Source organism: Canis lupus, chromosome 11 (assembly GCF_011100685.1).
Source record: "Canis lupus familiaris isolate Mischka breed German Shepherd chromosome 11, alternate assembly UU_Cfam_GSD_1.0, whole genome shotgun sequence".
NCBI lineage: Eukaryota > Metazoa > Chordata > Mammalia > Carnivora > Canidae > Canis > Canis lupus.
The window spans coordinates 51,970,635-51,988,876 of NC_049232.1; the positions used below are offsets into that span (position 1 = coordinate 51,970,635).

General features: G+C 52.3%; 2 protein-coding genes across 7 annotated transcripts; both read right to left on the minus strand.

Annotated features, from left to right (window-relative positions):
• Nucleotides 1-1,881: 1,881 nt before the first annotated feature.
• On the minus strand, nt 1,882-5,232 carry STOML2 (stomatin like 2). Of its 2 annotated transcripts, XM_038552714.1 has the most exons (10): nt 5,071-5,232; nt 4,691-4,828; nt 4,088-4,187; nt 3,893-3,951; nt 3,700-3,801; nt 3,424-3,558; nt 3,126-3,270; nt 2,943-3,022; nt 2,578-2,706; nt 1,882-2,157 (listed from the first exon to the last, which is right to left on the minus strand). In XM_038552714.1, the coding sequence occupies exons 1-10, from the start codon at nt 5,113-5,115 to the stop codon at nt 2,020-2,022; spliced, it is 1,071 nt and encodes a 356-aa protein (XP_038408642.1). In that variant the 5' UTR covers nt 5,116-5,232; the 3' UTR covers nt 1,882-2,019. The 2 variants fall into 2 exon arrangements, with proteins under 2 accessions (XP_038408642.1, XP_038408643.1); XM_038552715.1 differs by lacking the exon at nt 2,578-2,706.
• Nucleotides 5,233-6,226: 994 nt separating this feature from the next.
• On the minus strand, nt 6,227-18,197 carry FAM214B (family with sequence similarity 214 member B). 5 transcript variants are annotated; one of them, XM_038552709.1, is made up of 9 exons: nt 18,047-18,197; nt 10,224-10,367; nt 9,001-9,964; nt 8,783-8,841; nt 8,483-8,588; nt 8,210-8,368; nt 7,918-7,986; nt 7,658-7,833; nt 6,227-7,527 (listed from the first exon to the last, which is right to left on the minus strand). In XM_038552709.1, exons 3-9 carry the CDS (start codon nt 9,886-9,888, stop codon nt 7,374-7,376), a joined length of 1,611 nt encoding a protein of 536 aa, XP_038408637.1. In that variant the 5' UTR covers nt 9,889-9,964; nt 10,224-10,367; nt 18,047-18,197; the 3' UTR covers nt 6,227-7,373. The 5 variants fall into 5 exon arrangements, with proteins under 5 accessions (XP_038408637.1, XP_038408641.1, XP_038408640.1 ...); XM_038552713.1 differs by lacking the exon at nt 18,047-18,197 and adding an exon at nt 17,750-17,773; XM_038552712.1 differs by lacking the exon at nt 18,047-18,197 and adding an exon at nt 17,589-17,613.
• Nucleotides 18,198-18,242: the final 45 nt, after the last annotated feature.

Genomic DNA, 18,242 nt, shown 5'->3' on the forward strand with positions numbered 1-18,242 from the left:
TTGAAAAATATCATCCTTCCACATCCATCCTAATGGTTCCTTACTACGGTTCAGGCCTCATCACCCCCTCAGGATTGTTTTTTGTTTTTTTTTAACTTTTTTTTTTAAGAGTTATTTATTTATTTATGATAGACATAGACAGAGAGAGAGGCAGAGACACAGGAGGAGGGAGAAGCAGGCTCCATGCCGGGAGCCTGACGTGGGACTCGATCCAGAGACTCCAGGATCACGCCCTGGGCCAAAGGCAGGCGCTAAACCACTGAGCCACCCAGGGATCCCCTTTTTTTTTAACTTAAAAAAAAAATTTTTTTTTAAAGATTTTATTTATTCATGAGAGACAGAGACAGAGAGGCAGAGATACAGGCAGAGGGAGAAGCAGGCTCCATGCAGGGAGCCCGACGTGGGACTTGATCCTGGGTCTCCAGGATCAGGCCCTGGGATGAAGGCAGCGCTAAACCGCTGAGCCACCCGGGCTGTCCCATGTTTTTTTTTTTTTTAAGATTTTATTTATTTATTCATGAGAAACAGAGAAAGGCAGAGACACAGGCAGAGGGAGAGAAGCAGGCTCCTCTCAGGGAGCCCAGTGCGGGACTGGATACCTGACCACGGGATCATGCCCTGAGCCAAAGGCAGATACTCAACCACTGAGCTACCCAGGCGTCCCACCCCCTCAGGATTGTAGAGGCCACCTTCTGACAGTCCTTCAGCCTCCCATTTCTCCTTCAAATACCCTGTCCACATTGCAACAGGACAGCTATATCTAAAACCTTAATCTTCCCCTCACTTTGGCAACACATATACTAAAACCTTAATCTACCTAAAAGAATTCATGGTAGGAGGGAAAAAACCCTTCACAGATCCCTCACTACCCTAAGGCTAAAGTCCAAACTCCTCAGTACTCCTCTCCCTGTGATGTAGACCTTGCCATCGGAGTGTGTAACTATAACCCACCCTTCAGCTTCACCAAACTCTGAATGTTCCAACTTCTCTGGAACTGTAGGCCTTTGCATATTCTAGTCCCAAACTCTGCCTGGCAAAGGCAGGAATTTTTCCAGCACAAGCTCAATGGCAGAGTTGGCCACCTTGCTGCCCACAAACTGACATGCACCTCCCTCCGGGATCCCTCAATCAAAACTTTCTCCCATCCTAGCACTTACCACTTTCCCTCTGTCTGTCTTCCCTGCCCAACTTGATAGTCTGTGAAAGCAGGGTCTAAATTGCGTTTGTAACCTACATCTAGCACTGAGCTTGACACATGGTAGACATCATTGACATTTTTGAAGGAATAAATGTCTTCAGTCTCTGAAAACCCTTTAAGTATTCAGCAGTACTATCATGCCAAGGTAGTTCTGTCACCCATAAGAAATCCCCCCAGGGGCTCCTGGATGGCTCAGAGCAGATGACTTTTTTTTTTTTTTTTAAGATTTTATTTGAGAGTTCGAGCAGGGGGAGGGACAGGTGGAGAGGGAGAAGGACCCCAGGATCATCTCAGCTGAAGGCAGATGCTTAACCAACTGAGCCATCTCGCCTCCCTCAACAAGTGATTTTTTACCTTCTGCTTGTGAGTTCAAGTCCCACATTGGGCATGGAGCTTACTTAAAACCAATCCCTCCAAACACCTGCTAAATTTACATCCCCATACTTAGCAGGAGGGGGAACTACACTCCCCAGCTGGCAGCTTAGTAGATCTGGGGCTTAATCCTTCCACCCTATCCCAAAACTTCTCCTGAAGACAGAAAGGATGATCTCATTTACACGAGGTTCATTCTTACTCGTGGGGGAATCAGCTTCCAAGTACTGAGGGGACTAGAGGATGGAAGTGGACATCCAAGGAAAACACTGGTGACTTTCCCAACTTCATTCCCCAATCAAAGAGGACAGTTTCTGATTTGCCACTGGCAAGTTTATTACATGATTAAAGTTCAAATAAAAAAATAACAAAATCTTGGCAGGGAAGCTAGAGCGAGTCTGGGAGTGTTGTTTTCCTGTCCTCAGCCTCCCTGGCCAAGCCCAGCTCCGTTAACTCAGTTTGACTCGATCAAATTCCTCATCAAGACTTGCATCTGTGCCCTGGACATCTCTGCTGCTCCCACTGGAGACTGAGTCCTGGGCCCCTGGCACTGGGGCTTTGGTGAGGGCCCCATACACACCCATGGCCTAAGAAGACGGACAGAGAGAGAGCCATGAGGACACATGGCAGAAAGGATAGCCCAACCCACCAATGCCTAAAAACAAAGTGGAACTGAAGCCAATAAGGTTGTTCTTCCTTTTTTCTCTCTCAAGACTTAAACTTTAGAGTTGATTCTAGAAATCTTATAAACTATCAGGGCAGGGTCACCCTCAGAATACTGGTACATGTATCTGCCCAAAAAAAGGACATCTCAATAACTGAGCTCCCCTATCTCCAAAGGTGGGGTGTGTGTGTGTGTGTCTCATTCTTAGAGATTTATTCTCTACAGAGATTAACAGGAGGTCTAGGCCTCACTCTGAAGGCCTCTATGGTGTGTGCTGATGGTAGTGGTGGGGTCTCAGTTTCTGGCATTAGTGTTCTGTGCTGGATCCTCAGGGCACTCTAACCTGAGCTACCATACTGGTGACATCGCCGGGGTTGGAAGGCAGCAGGATAGTGTTGGAGTCCTTGGCCAGTTTGGAGAACGCACTGACATACTGCTCAGCCACAGTCAGCGAGGCTGCTGCATCTCCATTCTGTGGCCACAGAAGAGATAAAATCACAGATCACAGACTTGGGTGGGGCAGGGAGTAGGTGGTGGAAAAGGAGTAAAAAGAAGTCAGATCCTGGGAAAGAGGATCAGATCACAATACAAGAGATCATGTAATCTGGCTCAACAGAACCCAAAGACAAGAACTTCTCCCAAGGGCAGATGAGAAAACCTCTTCCACTGTCAATTTCTGTCCCCGACTCCCACCCAGGGGACTCTCACATGTTGTGTCAGAGCTGCAGCCAGGATCCGAATAGCTTCAGCCTTAGCCTTGGCCTTGGCCAAAACTGCACTGGCCTCTCCTGGAAGAAAAATGACAAAGCTTTACTCATGAAGTCAGGGTACCTCAAAACTCCTGTCGCAGCACCAACCCTGCTCCTCCCTCAGTCTCTACCCTCTGCGGACCTGCTGCCTGATTTATTTGTTCAGCCTTTTCCGCCTCGGAGGCCAGGATCTGTGCCTGCTTCTTCCCCTCTGCCACGTTGATGGCTGACTCTCGGGTCCCCTCAGACTCTAGAACTGTAGCCCGTTTCCGCCTCTCTGCCTCCACCTAGAAGCCCCCAACAAGCCCCATCAACAAGAAGCCAAAGTAAACTCTTACACAGACCTGCAATTGTACCCATCAAGTTAGGGAAGGGAGTCCAGGTCCCCATGAGACTGGAGCATCCTGAAGTCCTCTTCCCCATCCTTCCCTGGCCCCCACCTGCATCTGCATGGACTCTTTCACCCGGGGTGGCACATGGATATCCTTGATCTCATAACGGAGGCAGCGAATGCCCCAGCAGTCAGCAGCCTGATTGATGGCATCCACAATGCTAGCATTCAGGGACTCCCGCTCCTGGAGAAAGAGAGGTATAAATTCCATGGCTTCAATCCATTCATCAAGGGTCTAAACTAAGAAGTGCCTCTGACTCCTAGAAAGGACAGAGAGAGAGAGGCATGTGTCTTCCAACACTAACTCTGGCTCAGATGCCCTTACCCGGAAGACTTTGTCCAGAGAGAGTTTGCCAAGCTCTGATCTCATGGTTGTCTGAGCTAGCTGTGTGACAGCATACTCAGGGTCCTCCACACCATAGCTTGCCTGAAAAGAGCATGGATAGTGTAAAAAGCTTGAGTCCAGGATTTCAGTGAGAAAAGCAACTCAAAAGCGGCATAAAACAAGTAGCAGATACCTTGTAAGGGTCCATGATACGTAGATAAAGGACTCCATCAATTTGTAGAGTTACATTGTCTACAGGTACAATAATGGGAGAGAAAAGGAAGAAAATCAGGCCTTCAATTTCCAATCAACTCTTTCTCCTGGGCTGGATCTCCTGCAACCAAATCCTAATGGCCTCAGAGCACCCATGTCACCCTGCATCCCTCACCGAGAGTCACAGCCGACTGCTCAGGCACGTTGATGACAATTTCCTTGAGACTCTGCACATATCGGATCCGGTCTAACACAGGGATGAGGATGTTCAAGCCCTGGGAAGAGGAGTCATGGGGTCCTCAGAAGGATGGGGGTTGCAGGGTTGGGATCCAAGCTAGGCCTGGAGTGGGTATGGACTCGACATATGGAACATTTCAAGTAAAGCAGAAAGATGGGGTGTCAATGGTAGGGAAGCCCAAGAGGATAGGCATACAAGGCTACACAACTGAATGGAGGGGAGAGTCAAGGGAATGGGAGCCACCAGAGTAGCAGACAGGTGGACCTGAGAGAGTGGATTCGGGAAATACCATGAATGGGGCCTGCAGGATGCCAGAGCAAATAGGAGAAAGCTGTAACATGTGTATGAAGTTCAGCCTGGGGCTTGCAAGGTCTGGCTGAGGGAGTTGGAAGCCAAAGGTGGGGGCAAGCTCAAAGGAGATCCCACCCCATCCGCCCACATCAAAAGGGAATTCAGCATCAGGCTGGCCCTGAGTGGTCAAAAGAGGCAAGAGGCAATTCGGCATCAGGCTGCCCCTGGGTGGGCAGAAGAGATTCTCACAGGCTCCAGGATCCGATGGAATCGGCCCATTCGCTCCACCACCCAAGCCTCCTGCTGCGGCACAAACAGTACCACGGTGTTTCGGGGCAATCCAGAGGAGGTGCGACGCGGAGCACGACCAGAGGCCTGTGTGGAGCCCTAAAGAGAAGACAAGGATTAGCTGAGACCCCCAGCAGGCGGGGCACCCTGCCCCTCTTGGCGCCTATCCAGGGGGCATCTCCCCAAACCGCGACCCTAAAGGGTTCTCAGAGAGGAATTCACGTGGGTACCATGACCTCTGACCCCAGTTCTCTCACCAAACTTAGAATCCCGCTTCTTCCCAGCTAAGCACCCAGGTGATCTCTGGCCCCACCCTTGGTGAAGGTTCCCCTCGCACTCACCCTCAGCAAAAGGGCCCCAGTCCCCCGCGCCGCGCGCGCCAGCATTTCCCACGCCGAAGGACCTCCGGAACCAACGAGACGGGGAGCAGAGAGGACGCTCTAGTAGCCGGGACCGGAGCCTTTCCTCCTGTATTTCCTCTCCCCCAGACGTACTTCCGGCCGTGTGTCCCCCGCCCCCAACCTCAGCCAATCAGCGTTACTTGGCTAAAGTGTGTATCAAGTTGTTTCCCTGGATATGCAGACCTTCTAGCGAAGACCGGAAGCTGAAACTTGTTCTGGTTCCCGTTGATCAAGCCCAAGATCCAGGACATGGTGATCGTAGAAGCTATTTTCCACGTGCAAGTAGCCCAGAAGCACCTCCCACCGAGTTCTTTACCTCCACCCGAGACTCAGTTTACTCCTCCGAGCCTGTAAACGCCCGTCACCATAGCGACCGGGGGATTGGAGCGGACTCTTTGCCCCGGTTACCATAGTGACATTGTCAGGTAGTCCTGCTGTGTTGTACCCAGCCCTCCCACTAGGGACTGACCCCATTCCCGTTGCCATGGTAACCAGGGCCTAACAATGCCTGGTGCTTGAACTGAGATTTCCCCTCCCTCTCTTTTCCCAAGGCACCATAGCTTTTTCTACCTCTTTCTACCTCTTTCCTTTTTTTTTTTTTTTTTTTTGTTTTCTACCTCTTTCCAATCAGGGTCTATCAGGCCTGGTCCCCTTGCATAAAGTCCAGCACACAGCCCCCTATATTCAGCCTTCTCTGGATCATGTCACTGCACACATCCCTGATGCTCTGGCACATCTTTTAAGAGACTTGCATAATCACTCTCATTTTACATCTCAGGACAGTTAAGTTCAGAGGGGCTAAAATCAGTTAACAATAGAACCAGTATAGAAATGCAGGTCCAAAAAAAAAAAAAAAAAAAAAAGAAAAGAAAAAAGAAATGCAGGTCCACATTCACAGAGTTCAGCTTTTATGGCTTCATCTTTCCCACCACCCCACCTCATTATCTGAAAAGAGCTCCTAAAAATCATTAAGGCCTTGCCTAAGACTTCATCGCCTTAGGCCTCAGGCCTCTTTGGGAGAATAGGCAGTCTGAGCTCCACATAGGCCCTCCATCCCCATTCCCATACTCTCCCCAACAGAAAAAATAGGTTTTGCTCAAGTTTCCAAACAAGAATTTATTCTTTATTTCTGTTTTTGTTTTTGTTTTTTTTTTTCTTGAAAAAAAGTACCAGGTACAATTTTTTTCTTTTTTTTTTTTTCTTTTTGTTCAAGTTTCAAGCAATTGCTTGTTTCCCTCAGCCCAGCCCCAGGAATCAGGGCTAAGGCTGGTTTAGAGTCTGGTGTGGGGAATAGGGTAGTTGGGAATCACATGACTGAGTATGAGGGGTGCCCCTCACCCCAGCTGAGGTAGGTGGGTCAGAGTCTGGCCAGGTGAGAGGAGGCACCCCAGTCCTTGGCCCTGACTCTGCCCCCTGAACACCTTCCTCAGTCAGGACCCCAAAGCAAGAAGACACAGGCAGGAGGGGAGGGACAAGTGGAATCTGGAGACCTGGATGAGGGGTAGTTAACCTCTGTGTGTGTGCATGCATGCAAGCTCTTTCTCACACATACTACACAAATGCAAGCTTGTATATGCGCACACGTGTGCACGTGTATACACACACACACAAACACACACACAGAGTTGACTATCAGAGAGGGATCAGAGGGTAGGGGAAGTGAAAGGTACAGGGTAGGACAAGGGAAGCTGAGTCTTTGGCTAGTGACTCAGTCCTTCTGGGATAACCTCTCTGCCCTCAGCTGAGGAAAAACAGTTCTTCCCCAACCCCCACATCAGCTTCTTCAACTCCTGAGCTTGGAGCAGTATCTGAGAGTGGGAATGGAGGAGGGGCGATGCCAATTATCAGGTTTGGGAGGTTACCAAGGCAATCCAATTTGAATAAATTATAAATTAAAAATAAATAAAATAATAAGTGGCCCCTGCCCAGGACAGGGAGGCAACGCTGGCATGACTTGCCTGGGAACTTGGGACAACCTCAGGGTAGCTCTGGTGTCTCCCCACTACCTAAGCTGGCCTGGGAAATCCAAGGGAGTGGGGAGGCACATGGAGTACCCAGAGTAGAGCAGAGTGTGGTAAGGATCAGAAGCTTTAAATACCCAAATAATCAATTTGGGCATGAGCATGGTAAGGGCTTTAATTCAAGCCTGAAGGGTCTTTCGCCACCTTTCCACATATTTGCTCTGTTCAGAATGGAGCAAGATGGGCTGGTACTTGGCCCACATGGGTTCAGGGCACTGACAATCAGGGCAAAGGTGAATAACGTGGATTGTGAGGGGACTCAGTCACTGCCTGCAGTTCATAGGGGAGCCCTGTGTCCAGTTCCAGGCTCCGGCGGGAAAAAAGCAGGCGGATGTCTCCATGCAGGCTTAAGCGGCCTGAACGGGAGCTCCGGAACCTGAGGGAAGACAGGGTGATCAAAGAGAGAATCCAGACAGAGAAGTCAGGAGAGATACTACTCAGGGAAGAGATAACATGGGGAGGGGAAAATCCTTTCCCTGGGCCTTCCCAGCTACCCCTGTCCTCACCTGAGGTGCAGCAAGTAGCAGAGGAGGCGGCAGGTGGGGCTAGCATTTCCCTCCTCACCCACAGGCACCAAAAAGAGGCGATGGCGCAGGAAGGTCATATGGGCAGCAGGCATGTCCGAGAAGTCAAAAGTCACGAGGAACATCTTCACCACAGTCTGGTTGGGGTTAAATAAGGTCTGGGGGCAGGACAGAACAAAGTTGGTAGGGCCTAGTGACTGTTTTCCTCTCTCTACTCCCACTCCCCCTCAGGGAATACTTACCACTTGGATGGTGCCCACCTTGGGCACGCTGTAACCCTTCCTCCCCAGGGGGTTCAGGTCCACGACACCCTAGGAAGGCCATAAAGCCATCAGCTAAGGTGGAGTCTAGGAAACCTTTGAATACTCCTCCATCTCCATCATCTTTCACTCTGGGCCTGGCCCTTGCCCCACACTAGAGTTCTCCCCACCTGGCCCTGAACCCTCTCCTACATGAGAACACCTAAAGAATCCCTCCTGGCACCAACCCCTCATCCTCCTCACAAGCTAACTTAGGGTTGAGGTCAGGTCATACCAGGAAGGGGGCCGGGGCATTTTGCTCAGAAACATCAAAGAAGGTGACAGTGACAGGCAGCGTGACATGCTGGGGGCAGTAGGATCCACTAGCTCCAATCTCTGCTGTGAAGCCCTCAATGTGGCCAGATGGTGCAAAGCGTCCTCGCAGCAATGATTCCTGGGGTGGAGATGGGGAGAGTATTAGGAGACAGGTGCCAGCCATTTTCCTTACTCATCCAATCAACATTCCATCATCTCACTTCCCCCAATCACAGAATCCAAGGGAAACTACCTCAAAGTTGCCCAGCAGGGTACGGCTGACAGCAGGGGTAGGAACAGGGGAGGCACTGGGGGGGCTCAGCAGGCCTGGCCCCTTCCGGAGGCTTCGAAGGGAGCTCCTGGTAGAGAAGGGGACACACAGTGAGTACATTGGCTTACAGAATTCTGGTATGCTTACTCATGTCCTTGGGCTCACCCTTTGCCACTATCTAGGGCTCCTGCCCTGAGGTCCCCGACCTTGGAATTGGAAAAAGGATTACAGACTTTTGCCCCATTTGCAGGGACAGAGCTGAGGGAAAAGCTAATCACTCACAGCTTCAGGCGACGGGCACCTTTCAGCCTCCGCCCCATGGGACTGCAGTCTGTTGGGTCCTATGGAGAGAAAAGATTACAAAAAGAGATTGGGTGGAGGCCAGGTATATTTGCAAGCAGGAGTTCATTACAAGCTCTCACAGGAACATCCCCCCAGGCCTTCACCTTTTCCCACACACATATCTACTTAAGAATAGACCATCTCCTCTCCTGGCTTACCAGCACAGGCTCCTTAGGCCCAGGCAGCAGATGGCTCCAGAAGGGTGTGGCTTTGGCATCAGAACTGTTGGCAGCAGAAGGGTGGCCCAGGGTTCCCCGGCGCCTCCGAGGGGCTGGCCCCTCATCCTCAGAGCTGACATCCAGGGCTTCTCCAGCAGGAAGCAGCCTTCGCTTGGTGGGGCAGGGGCCTGGAGGTCCAGGGCCAGGGGGTGTGTGCTCGGGACTATGCCCATTGGCAGTGCCAGGGGACTCCCTAGGCCAAGGGCTGCCCCCATTGCCCACCCCAGCCACTGGGCTCTTGCCCCCTATTTGTGCAAGACTGTGCAAATCAGTGTCAAATGTGTGCAGCTGGCCCAGAGGGGCTGGCCCTGGGGACTCCCCCAAGGACCCCTGTCCCCCTGGATCTGGGGAAGCCCAGTCTCTGGTGTGCAAACTATTGCAGGAAGCATTTGATGGGGGACAAGGGGTACTCTGGGCCCCTGAAGTCCAAGGTGAGGTGGAGCTACCTCCCTGTTCCACAACACAGAGGCCATGATGGCAGAAGTGCTGGCTGGTCACACCCAGTCCCAGCCCCAGTCCCTCTGGGCCTAGTAGCCTCACAGGTTCTTCAGGGGGTAGTCCCTCTCTGGCCCCCAGCCCAGGGCCTCTCTTCAGCTCCCTGGGAACCTCGGTGGGTGGGGCTGGTCGTTTCAGGGCCCTATGAGGCTCAGAGGCACCAGCTGGAGGGGAAAAGATGGATACCTGGTAGACCCCGGGGGATGTCGCCCCCCCTGCTGGGCTGTAGCCCATGAGCAGACCACCCTGGAAGGCCCCCTGCCTGACTGCAGGCTGCGAAGGGCCAGCCTCTGGTTCTGAGGATGGAGACGGCTCCGCCTGCACGTGGCGCATGAAGCCCCCCCTTGGGTCAGGGGGGCCCCCCCACACAGCCTTTATGCTGGGCCTGGGCTGGGGGGCCTGGGGACATCTGTGGGAGAGAAGAGAAGAAAAGGCAGTTAGAGGAAGCAATGAGACTTCTCCCTTCCACCTGAGTTTCAGATCCTCCCCCCACGTGAAGAGGTGACCTTATGGGGTTCCTGGGGGTAAAGGTGTCCAAATCCCCAGAAAGATTAATGGAATATCAACCCATTAATAATACAGACCAGTCCCAGAACTTCTAATAGAGTTACATGTTTAGCTCAGGTTTCTTACTGGACCTGCTTCCCCTCCCTTTCCCTAGCACTCACCCCGATGAAGAGGCCTTAAGCCTAGCTGTGTGTTCCCTCTTCCTGACTGACGCCTTGCTCTCCTAGCTTGCAGTCTGGTCCATTCCTGCTGCACTGGCAAGGTGACTGCCACCATTCCGTGCAGCTCCTGGGCTCAGCTGGACCCTGAGGAAAGAAGAACAGACATAAGCCAGGATCCCTGGACCCAGTGGTAATTGTGGGCTACTAGAGTATCCTCCTAGGATACTCTTCCCCTATGTGAAAAGCTCTTCAGAAACAGAAGGTGCAGTCTTGGGATCCAGAGCTGGGCTACCTAAGGAGTCAGAGAGAGGTGGGTCTCGGTTCAGTGGAATAAGGATGTGAGAAGTAAGTTGTGCCAGGATGTCCATTTATCAGAGCCACCAGCTGAGGAACTTTGCTCTCAGTGCGAGGGGCGGGGGGTGCATTACCCCAGGATCCAAGAGATCATGCTGCCTGAGACTTGGTCAGGGAAAGAATTCAGCCCTCCTAGTCAAGGCCATGGAGTTGTATAACTCCTTCCCATTTGTCTATCTCCCAAGGGATAGTGCTACCCCAAAGCCCTAAGGACAGAGGTTTTGCAGAAACTCACACCCCTTGAGCACTCCTCAGAGGTACAAACCTCAGGTCAGTTCAAAAGTAGCCCTTTGGACTTAAACTCCTAATTGCCCCCCAGCAGTCTATCCCTTTAACACGAGGCAACAAATCTAATCAAAAACAAGTGGAGGGGGAGTGGAGGAGGCACTGCCAGAAGGCACTTTCCAGGACCTACCCTCCCCCTAGGCACTGCAAACTAGAGATAAGCCAGAGGCAGTCAGACAGCTAGAAGTGACTAGGACTACCTCTCTGTTTTGCCACAACATGTTCAACACACAAAACCCCCAAACTGTTTTTCTGCCAGAGTACAAGATGGTCTTTACTGACTAGTTCACCTCCAGGAACCCATACTGGGTGAGGGGAATGTCAAATTGAAGGCCATTTTCCTTTAAGGGAGGAAATACTGCCTCCAACATCAAGCTTCTCCTTTGGGCAGTAGCCTGTACTGCCTGCCATCTACAATGTCTTTTTCCCCTTCAAAGAATGTCCTCTGCATGCCTACCTAAGCCCTGTCCTTCCTCCTTGACTAAGCCAAATGCCATTCCCTCCAGGAACCCTACTCTGGCCACCCTAAACCATAAATCTCTCTCTCTCTCCTCTGAGATTCCACCTAAGGCAGTATCACTATCTACTGTAACCCAGTGACAATTTTGCTTGCTCTTATAGGAAAAAAATCTCCTAGACAGGAGTGCCTGGGTAGCCCAGTCAGTTAAGCGTCTGACTCTTGTTTTTGGCTCAGGTCGTGATCTCAGCATCATGAGATGGAGCCCTGTGTTGGGCTCTGTGCTCAGCTCAGAATCTGCTTAAGATTCTCTCTCCCTCTGCCCTTCCTGCTTGTGCTTTCTCTATCTCTGAAATAAATAAGTAAATCTTAAAAAAAAAAAAAAAAAAGGGAAAAGAAATCTCCTACACAGACCATGGGGTTCTTAAGGATAGGTCTGTGGTCCATTCCTCCACCAAACTCCAGGTATAGGGATTAAGCACATAGCAGGGCTCAAAAAGGTAGAATGGAAGTCCCAGAGAGCTCAGCATCAGTCCTGGCAATGCAGAGAAAAACTCCCAGAATGAGAGAAGCAGAGAGATTACTTGTAATAGAGAGAATTGGCAACAACAGAGGTGGAAGTAGGGGGCACGGAGAAAGTTAGAGTAGCACCTGGGAGGCTCTCCTATACCAAGTTCCCATCATTGCACCCCACACTACCCTATTTCACCAAGTTCTCATTAGAAGTGAGACCCCTAAGAAAATTCTGGTTCCCTCAGGTGGGTGGGGTGTCTGGAAAGGGCAGAACTCCAATGACAGCATTTTCAGAGATACAACCTGTATTCATCTCTACCCCTCCTTTCCTCTACCCAAGCCATACAGATTCAGAAAGGGCCTTTTCCTTAGCACTCCACCCCCTGGTCATCCAAGTTGCCCTCTTGAGCCCTTGCCCTGGGGAAGCCAGGTGATGATATGATGCCTCTTGACCCTAGCATGCCTGGCATCTGTTCATTACCCCGCGGCCCTCTCAGTTCCTGCCTTGTCAATTGGAAGCTCTAAGACTCACTTCCCTGCTACCCAGTCTGTCTGGCTCTAGACCATGGCTTCAAGCTGACTCACGGGGCAGGACTGTGGAGAAGGGGGGGCAGGGTAAGCTAAACCTCATTCCCTGTGCAGGGGATGGGCAGCAGCTGGCGTCAAACAGCTGTGCCAGGCTGTGGCTGGCAAGGACTACAGTTCCCAAAATGCCCAGGGAGCAAGGCCAGCAAAAACAACAAGTCCCAGAATACCATGGGTTCTGTACCTCAGACACCTGCTAGGCCTGGGAGGTGGGGTAGGTGGGTGTTGGTATAAGTACAAGCTTCCAGGTTCACTCTCCCCTTCCTTTCAGTATTAAAGATACCATTTCTACACTGATCAAGGAGGGTGACAGGAAGGAGAATTCCTCTCCATGTGCTTTCCACCCTCATCCTGTTCAGAGAGAACTGCCAGCTGCTCCGCAGTTTGTCCCTAAACATGTCCACACAAGCTAGGGGGGCTACTCCATTGGACCAACACTGTGGGTAGGAAGGTCAAACTCTGCACTCTCACCAACCCCTTGACCGCTGGCCTAAAACCCTCTATCCTCAATGGAGAGAGAGCAGATGTCAGCACCTTCTCCAAACTGAGCCAGGCAGACTCACCCCTTCCCCTGGACTCCTGGTTCTGGACGATTCCCCCACCCCCTACTTAGTCTCCCAGGTCCATTCTCACCCCTCACCTCCCCAGAGCCTGGGACAGGCCCCATTCCCTCCTGGAGCTTCGGAGATTTGCTCTTTCCCCCTAGCACACTCACCCCGCTCTTAAATTGGCTCCGCCGCGGCGGCCGCTGCTCCGGGCCCTTCCGTCCCGTCCCGGTCCCTCCCCTCGAATCTCGGGTCCTCCCCACCACGGGCCCCCAACCCAGACAAAGGGTGGCTCAGACAGAGCCCTGCTTTGCTAGGCTGTTCTCTGTTCAGCTTCGTGTGCAACACTAGCGGGCTCTGGAGCCCGCAGCCCCCCAGCCACTGCCGCACCCCTCCCCGCGACTGTCCCTCCCCGTGGCCGCCCCGGCTCCGCGCTGCCGACTCCGCTGCCCCTCTGACTCACAGGCCATTTCCTACCAGCTGATGGGGCCGCCCGCCCCGCCCAATGCCCCTACACCCCCGCCGCGGCGCCCGCGGCCGCCACGCCCCCCTAAGACCACACCCTCCGTGGGCGGCGGTCATGCTGATTGGCCCCTAGGAGTCCAGCCTCTCCACGACCTCAAGTGTGAGGCACGCCCCTTCCAAGAGACGCAGGCCCATTGGTCCACAAGGGGGCAGGCCTACCCGGGGATGACCCCGCCCATCTTCTTAACCCCTCATCTGCCGGAATCCCAAGGAGCTCCCAGCCCTGCCTTTTAACCCTTTCAAAGGCGTAGGCCTCCCGCTTCTCATCTCCGCCCTTCCTCTTCCGACGGTGTTTAATAGGACGCCCTAGGGCTTTCATAGACACAATTCCGACAATCTCCAAAGTCAGCCTGCTCTTCCCACACCAAACCCCAAATATCCCCACTCCCATTTCTCTCTCCTTTCCTTGCAGACCAGAGTTTCAGAGACCAGAGGACTGTTGAAGTCTAGAAAGCTTCCTTCATACCACAGCAGGTGAAATAGTCCAGAAGTGGGATCTTATCTCCTTCCATTGAGAAACATATTCTTCCTTTTCTTCCTCTATATTGATGTTCTTTTGTCTTCAATAGAGGGGCCCCAAAGGACTCCTGAGATAGGGACATATTTTAGTTCAGGGACCTAAACATCTTTTGTGTCTCAGAACTACCATCCTGAGATCAGGCTGCTTCATCCCTTCTACCAGTACTCTCTCTTCATATGAGACCAAGGATCCAGGGGAAGTGGGATACAAAGGCTTCTACCATTAGTGGGGGAGATGTGCCCAACTCTTGCGAGGGAGCTCACTCCCATGACTCACAGCTCCCTCGAAACTCTCCACCCTCCCCCTGAGTCACTGTGCTCCAGGCTCAGGCCAGAACCAGCCAAATTAAGTGGCAGCAGAATCAGTGATCCTAATTATTGTCCTCCTATTCTTTAAACGACCAGGATGGAAACTTCTGCAAGGATGAGGCATTAAAAGACACTTTTTTAGAGGGGCTGCTTTAGGGGCAAGCTAAGAAAAATAGGTATCCCTAATCAGCTTCTAAACTTAGGAAGCTTTTTCTGTCAGTCATCCCCAGAAGCAAGCAAATACCAGAGTCAAAAGAGAGAAGACTGAGGGCACCAGGCTGGCTTAGTCAGTGGAGGGTGCAACTCTTGATCTTGGGGTTGTGAGTTCAAACCCCAGGTTGGATGTAGGGATTACTTAAAAATAAAATTTTGAAACAGCAACAACAGCCACCACCACAACAACAAAAAAACAAAGAGGGACAACTCAAAATGATGCCTGGAGAACTGGCATTAGCCAGGGTTAGGCTCCCTGGTTGTGTCTCCAGAAGAGGGGGAGTTCCATTTTTCCATAGTTCAGAGCCTACAGAAGAAGGCCCAAGGTCCTTGTTTCTACCTTGCCTTTGCTGTAGGCCCCAAGGGCCCTTATGTTATCAGTGGACAGTAAAGAAAAGGTTCCCTTCCCCGTACTTCCTCCTTGTACCCTAGACTTAGGAAGATAAGTAAGTAACCCTTCCCCTAGGCTCCCTTCTCCTCACCTTAGACCAGGAGAAAAACCCTGAAAAAGAACCCAGTTGCCCTGGATTGACTTCTTCATTGGTTCCCTGAGGCAAAAGAATAGGATTCAGGAAATTTTCAAAATCCTGAACAAAATTGCAGAGTACCAAAATAAGAACCTACTTCCCTTAGTAAAAGCTTACTGGGAAGACAAATAGACACAGAGTACTATTGGAAATTAATAGTCCTTTGGTGACACCACAGAACAGGCAGTAAGTTCTGTTTTACTGCCATTAATATAGGCCCAGGCCTCAGTTACTTGCAAAGGTCAGAGGGGCAATAGTTCAGTGGGAAGGATCAAAGATGTTCTAGGCCACCGTGTACCCTTGGAAAGCAGCATAGTACAGTCAAGAGCCTTAATTAGCTGCTCCAAACTCTTAACCCAGCTTTATTTTTTTTTCATAGCAGTTATCACCACTTGGCCTCTCTCTGCCTCTGTCTCTCTCTCTGTCATCATAAACATACACACTTCTTTCTCCTCCTATTAAAATGGAAGCTCTATGAGAGCAGCAGTGTTGTTTTGTTCATGGTGGTATTCCATGCCTGGCACATAATAGGTGCTCAATAAACACTGGCTGAAAGAAATGATGAGCCCTGGGCTGAGTGAACAGCATTCGGAAGACCTGGGTCCTAATTCCTGCTCTTTCACTGTGAGACTTAGAGAAAGTCAGAGTTCCTTTGGCTGTAAATTTTCAACTCTGTAAGATGAGGTGTTGTATTAGATGATGGCCACTGAGGGCCTCTGCAACTCTGGCCTTATATTGCTATGATTCTAATGGCTATTGTTCACTCAAATCCATTTTCAGAGGATGGACCCAAATGTCTGAATGCCCTCCTGCTTGTATTGAAGCAGAGAGGCAATATACTCAGCCTCAGCACAGCAAACTGATGCCCTTTCTCCTCACGCCCCACCCACTCACACAAATGCCTCAATCCTGAGGAAGCTGGAGTGTTTGCCCTAGGCCCGCCTCTCTGAGAGACAGTCTGGGAAGCTGTGTTGCCATAGCAATCAGCTCCTCCTCAAAAGGCTTCAGCCTGCCCTCCCTTACCCCACCCTACCCCACGGCTTTGTCTGGCTTCAGTACCCCCTCCCTCCCCAGCCAGTCACAGCTAGAAGGAGGTTGGCTAGGGGCCCCTTTCAGTAACACTGTCACACTCATCCAGCCACTGTGTGGAAGGCAGGCCTTTTCCACCCTCTCCTAGCCAGCCCAGGGGCAAACAGAACTTTGGCACTACATCAAGGCCCCTCAGGGAACCCAAGGAACTCCCTAGAGGACTAGGCCCTAGTCTCGGATTCTGACCATCAGTTTCCAAGCCAGGAATGTGGGGAGCCATTCTCTCTTCCTCTTCCAGCTGAGGCTGGAACCTCCTATCCTTTCTGGAGTTCAGCCTGCCATAGTAGCCCATGTCTCAAAACATACATCAAAGACTCAGTAATTTTCACCCTTCCCACAGAAGCCCATTTTTTAGGGTCCTAGGGTTCCCCATCCAAGAGAATGAAAAGGGTAGGGAAAATAAGTTTATGCCAAGTGGCAAAAAAGTAGCAGTCACTTGTGGGGGCTGTTAGGAGAGATCTTGGTAGTAGTGGGTGAGGTCTGGGCCTTACTGCTGGTAACTAGGGTCTGTGGCCATTGAGCACAAAGTTCCGGGCAGGGCACAGGCAGGGCACAGCTCCTAGACGGGCAAGTCCCAGGCCAGGCCCCAGGGCGAGGAAGGAAGTGGGAAATGAGCACACCCAGAGTATAGGGCAGGGCAAAGTGGGGGAGGGGAAAGACAGGGACCAAGGCTGGCTTCTGGGAGGAACAGGAACTAGAGTGGGGGTTAACAGGAACACCAGCTGGGGGAAGAAACTCTAGTCTCAGCCAGACATATCCAAAGCCGACTGAGGGGATAGTCACAGAAGACCTAGTAGCAAGTGGGGCCTGGATCCTCCCTCAGAGTCCTCAAGCCTGAAGGTGAAATTAGGTGCCAAAGAGCCAGGAGCACTACGGACTGGCTTTACTCCACCAATTCCATCATGCCATTTCTAGAACACAGAACACAAGCCCCTCCCTGGAGTCTCTACAAAGCCCCAAGACTTTCTCAAAGGACTAGGGTTCTTCCGCCCTCAATTGGGGCCTACAACCCCTTTCCCTCACACAGTGCCCAAAACCCCATCCTTTCTTTCTGTACATAATCCTTGTGTCCCTCCGTCTCTCCCACACTCTGGACCACCAACTCTTCTCCATCATACAGCGCCTGCTTCCCCCCAAGCAACTTCAGATCCCCTCCCCCTCAAGTATAGCCAGCCTCCAACCCTCCACGTCAGACAGCGACCTCGCCCCCTCACACTGTACCTCCAACCTCTGCAAAGCACTCCTGTGTCTCCCCCACAAGAGCCCCTGGAGAATGCACCTGCTTACCCACACGCTTGAGCCCCCAAGACCTCCTCCAACTCTGTGTCTTCCTCCCCACCCCCAGCAATCCTCAGATTCTCTCCTTCTCTAACGTGCCCCCACCTTCTTGTTTGCCCAAGCGCACCCCCATCCTTGTCCCTCTTCCACGCGCACCCCACCCCACACCTGTAGTTCCGTGAGTCCCGTTGCACCTGAGGAGGTAGTGGGTTGGGGCAGTTACAGAGAGGCCCTAGCAGCAGCCTCGGCCTGCAAACCTCACCCCTTCTGTCCGAGCGCCGCCCCCGCAACGCCCAGGCCCACCCCCTCCCTTGTCCCACCTCCCACCTTCTCGGGGTTCGTCCCCCTTCCTAGTTTCTTTAATGCCTCTGGCTCCTCCCCTGTGACACAGGCCCCGCCCCCATGGCTCCGCCCCTTCTCGTCTTCTCTGCGTCCCCCCAGGAACATCCGCTTGTCCCTAGCCCCTTCCCTGCTCCCCGCCCCCTTCTGGTCTCTCCGCCTTTCGCTAGGACCCGCCCCTCGGATTCCAGCCTGGCAGATCCCAGGACCTGGCCCTCTTCCACCGCGAGCCAGGGTCGGGCTCAGAGACTCACCCACCCCCGCCCCTTCTCCCGCTCGCCTCACCCGGGCGCCTGTGCTCCAGCCCGGATCCGCTGGCTCTGATTGGCGGCTGCGGCCCCAATGGATGGCGGAGGAGACAAAGTGATGGCTGCAGGTCGCCTGAGGTCCCACCCCGGCCACGTGCGGCTTCTGTGATGACAGGTCTAGAGGGCGGGGCCTTGGTCCGCCGGGTGCGGGCCTAGGCTGACCGGATCGGGCT

Bases quoted from the DNA above. Each gene is read 5' to 3' on its own strand.
- STOML2 (XM_038552714.1), bottom strand. From the start codon at position 5,115: ATGCTGGCGCGCGCGGCGCGGGGGACTGGGGCCCTTTTGCTGAGG. The intron at 4,188-4,690 runs GTGAGAATCTCT...TCCTCTTCCCAG, and splicing joins TCCATCGGATCCTGGAGCCT to GGCTTGAACATCCTCATCCC. The intron at 3,952-4,087 runs GTGAGGGATGCA...TTGTACCTGTAG, and splicing joins GCAGTCGGCTGTGACTCTCG to ACAATGTAACTCTACAAATT.
- FAM214B (XM_038552709.1), bottom strand. From the start codon at position 9,888: ATGCGCCACGTGCAGGCGGAGCCGTCTCCATCCTCAGAACCAGAGGCT. The intron at 7,987-8,209 runs GTATGACCTGAC...TGGCCTTCCTAG, and splicing joins ATGCCCCGGCCCCCTTCCTG to GGTGTCGTGGACCTGAACCC. The intron at 7,528-7,657 runs GTGAGGACAGGG...GTCTTCCCTCAG, and splicing joins TGCTACTTGCTGCACCTCAG to GTTCCGGAGCTCCCGTTCAG.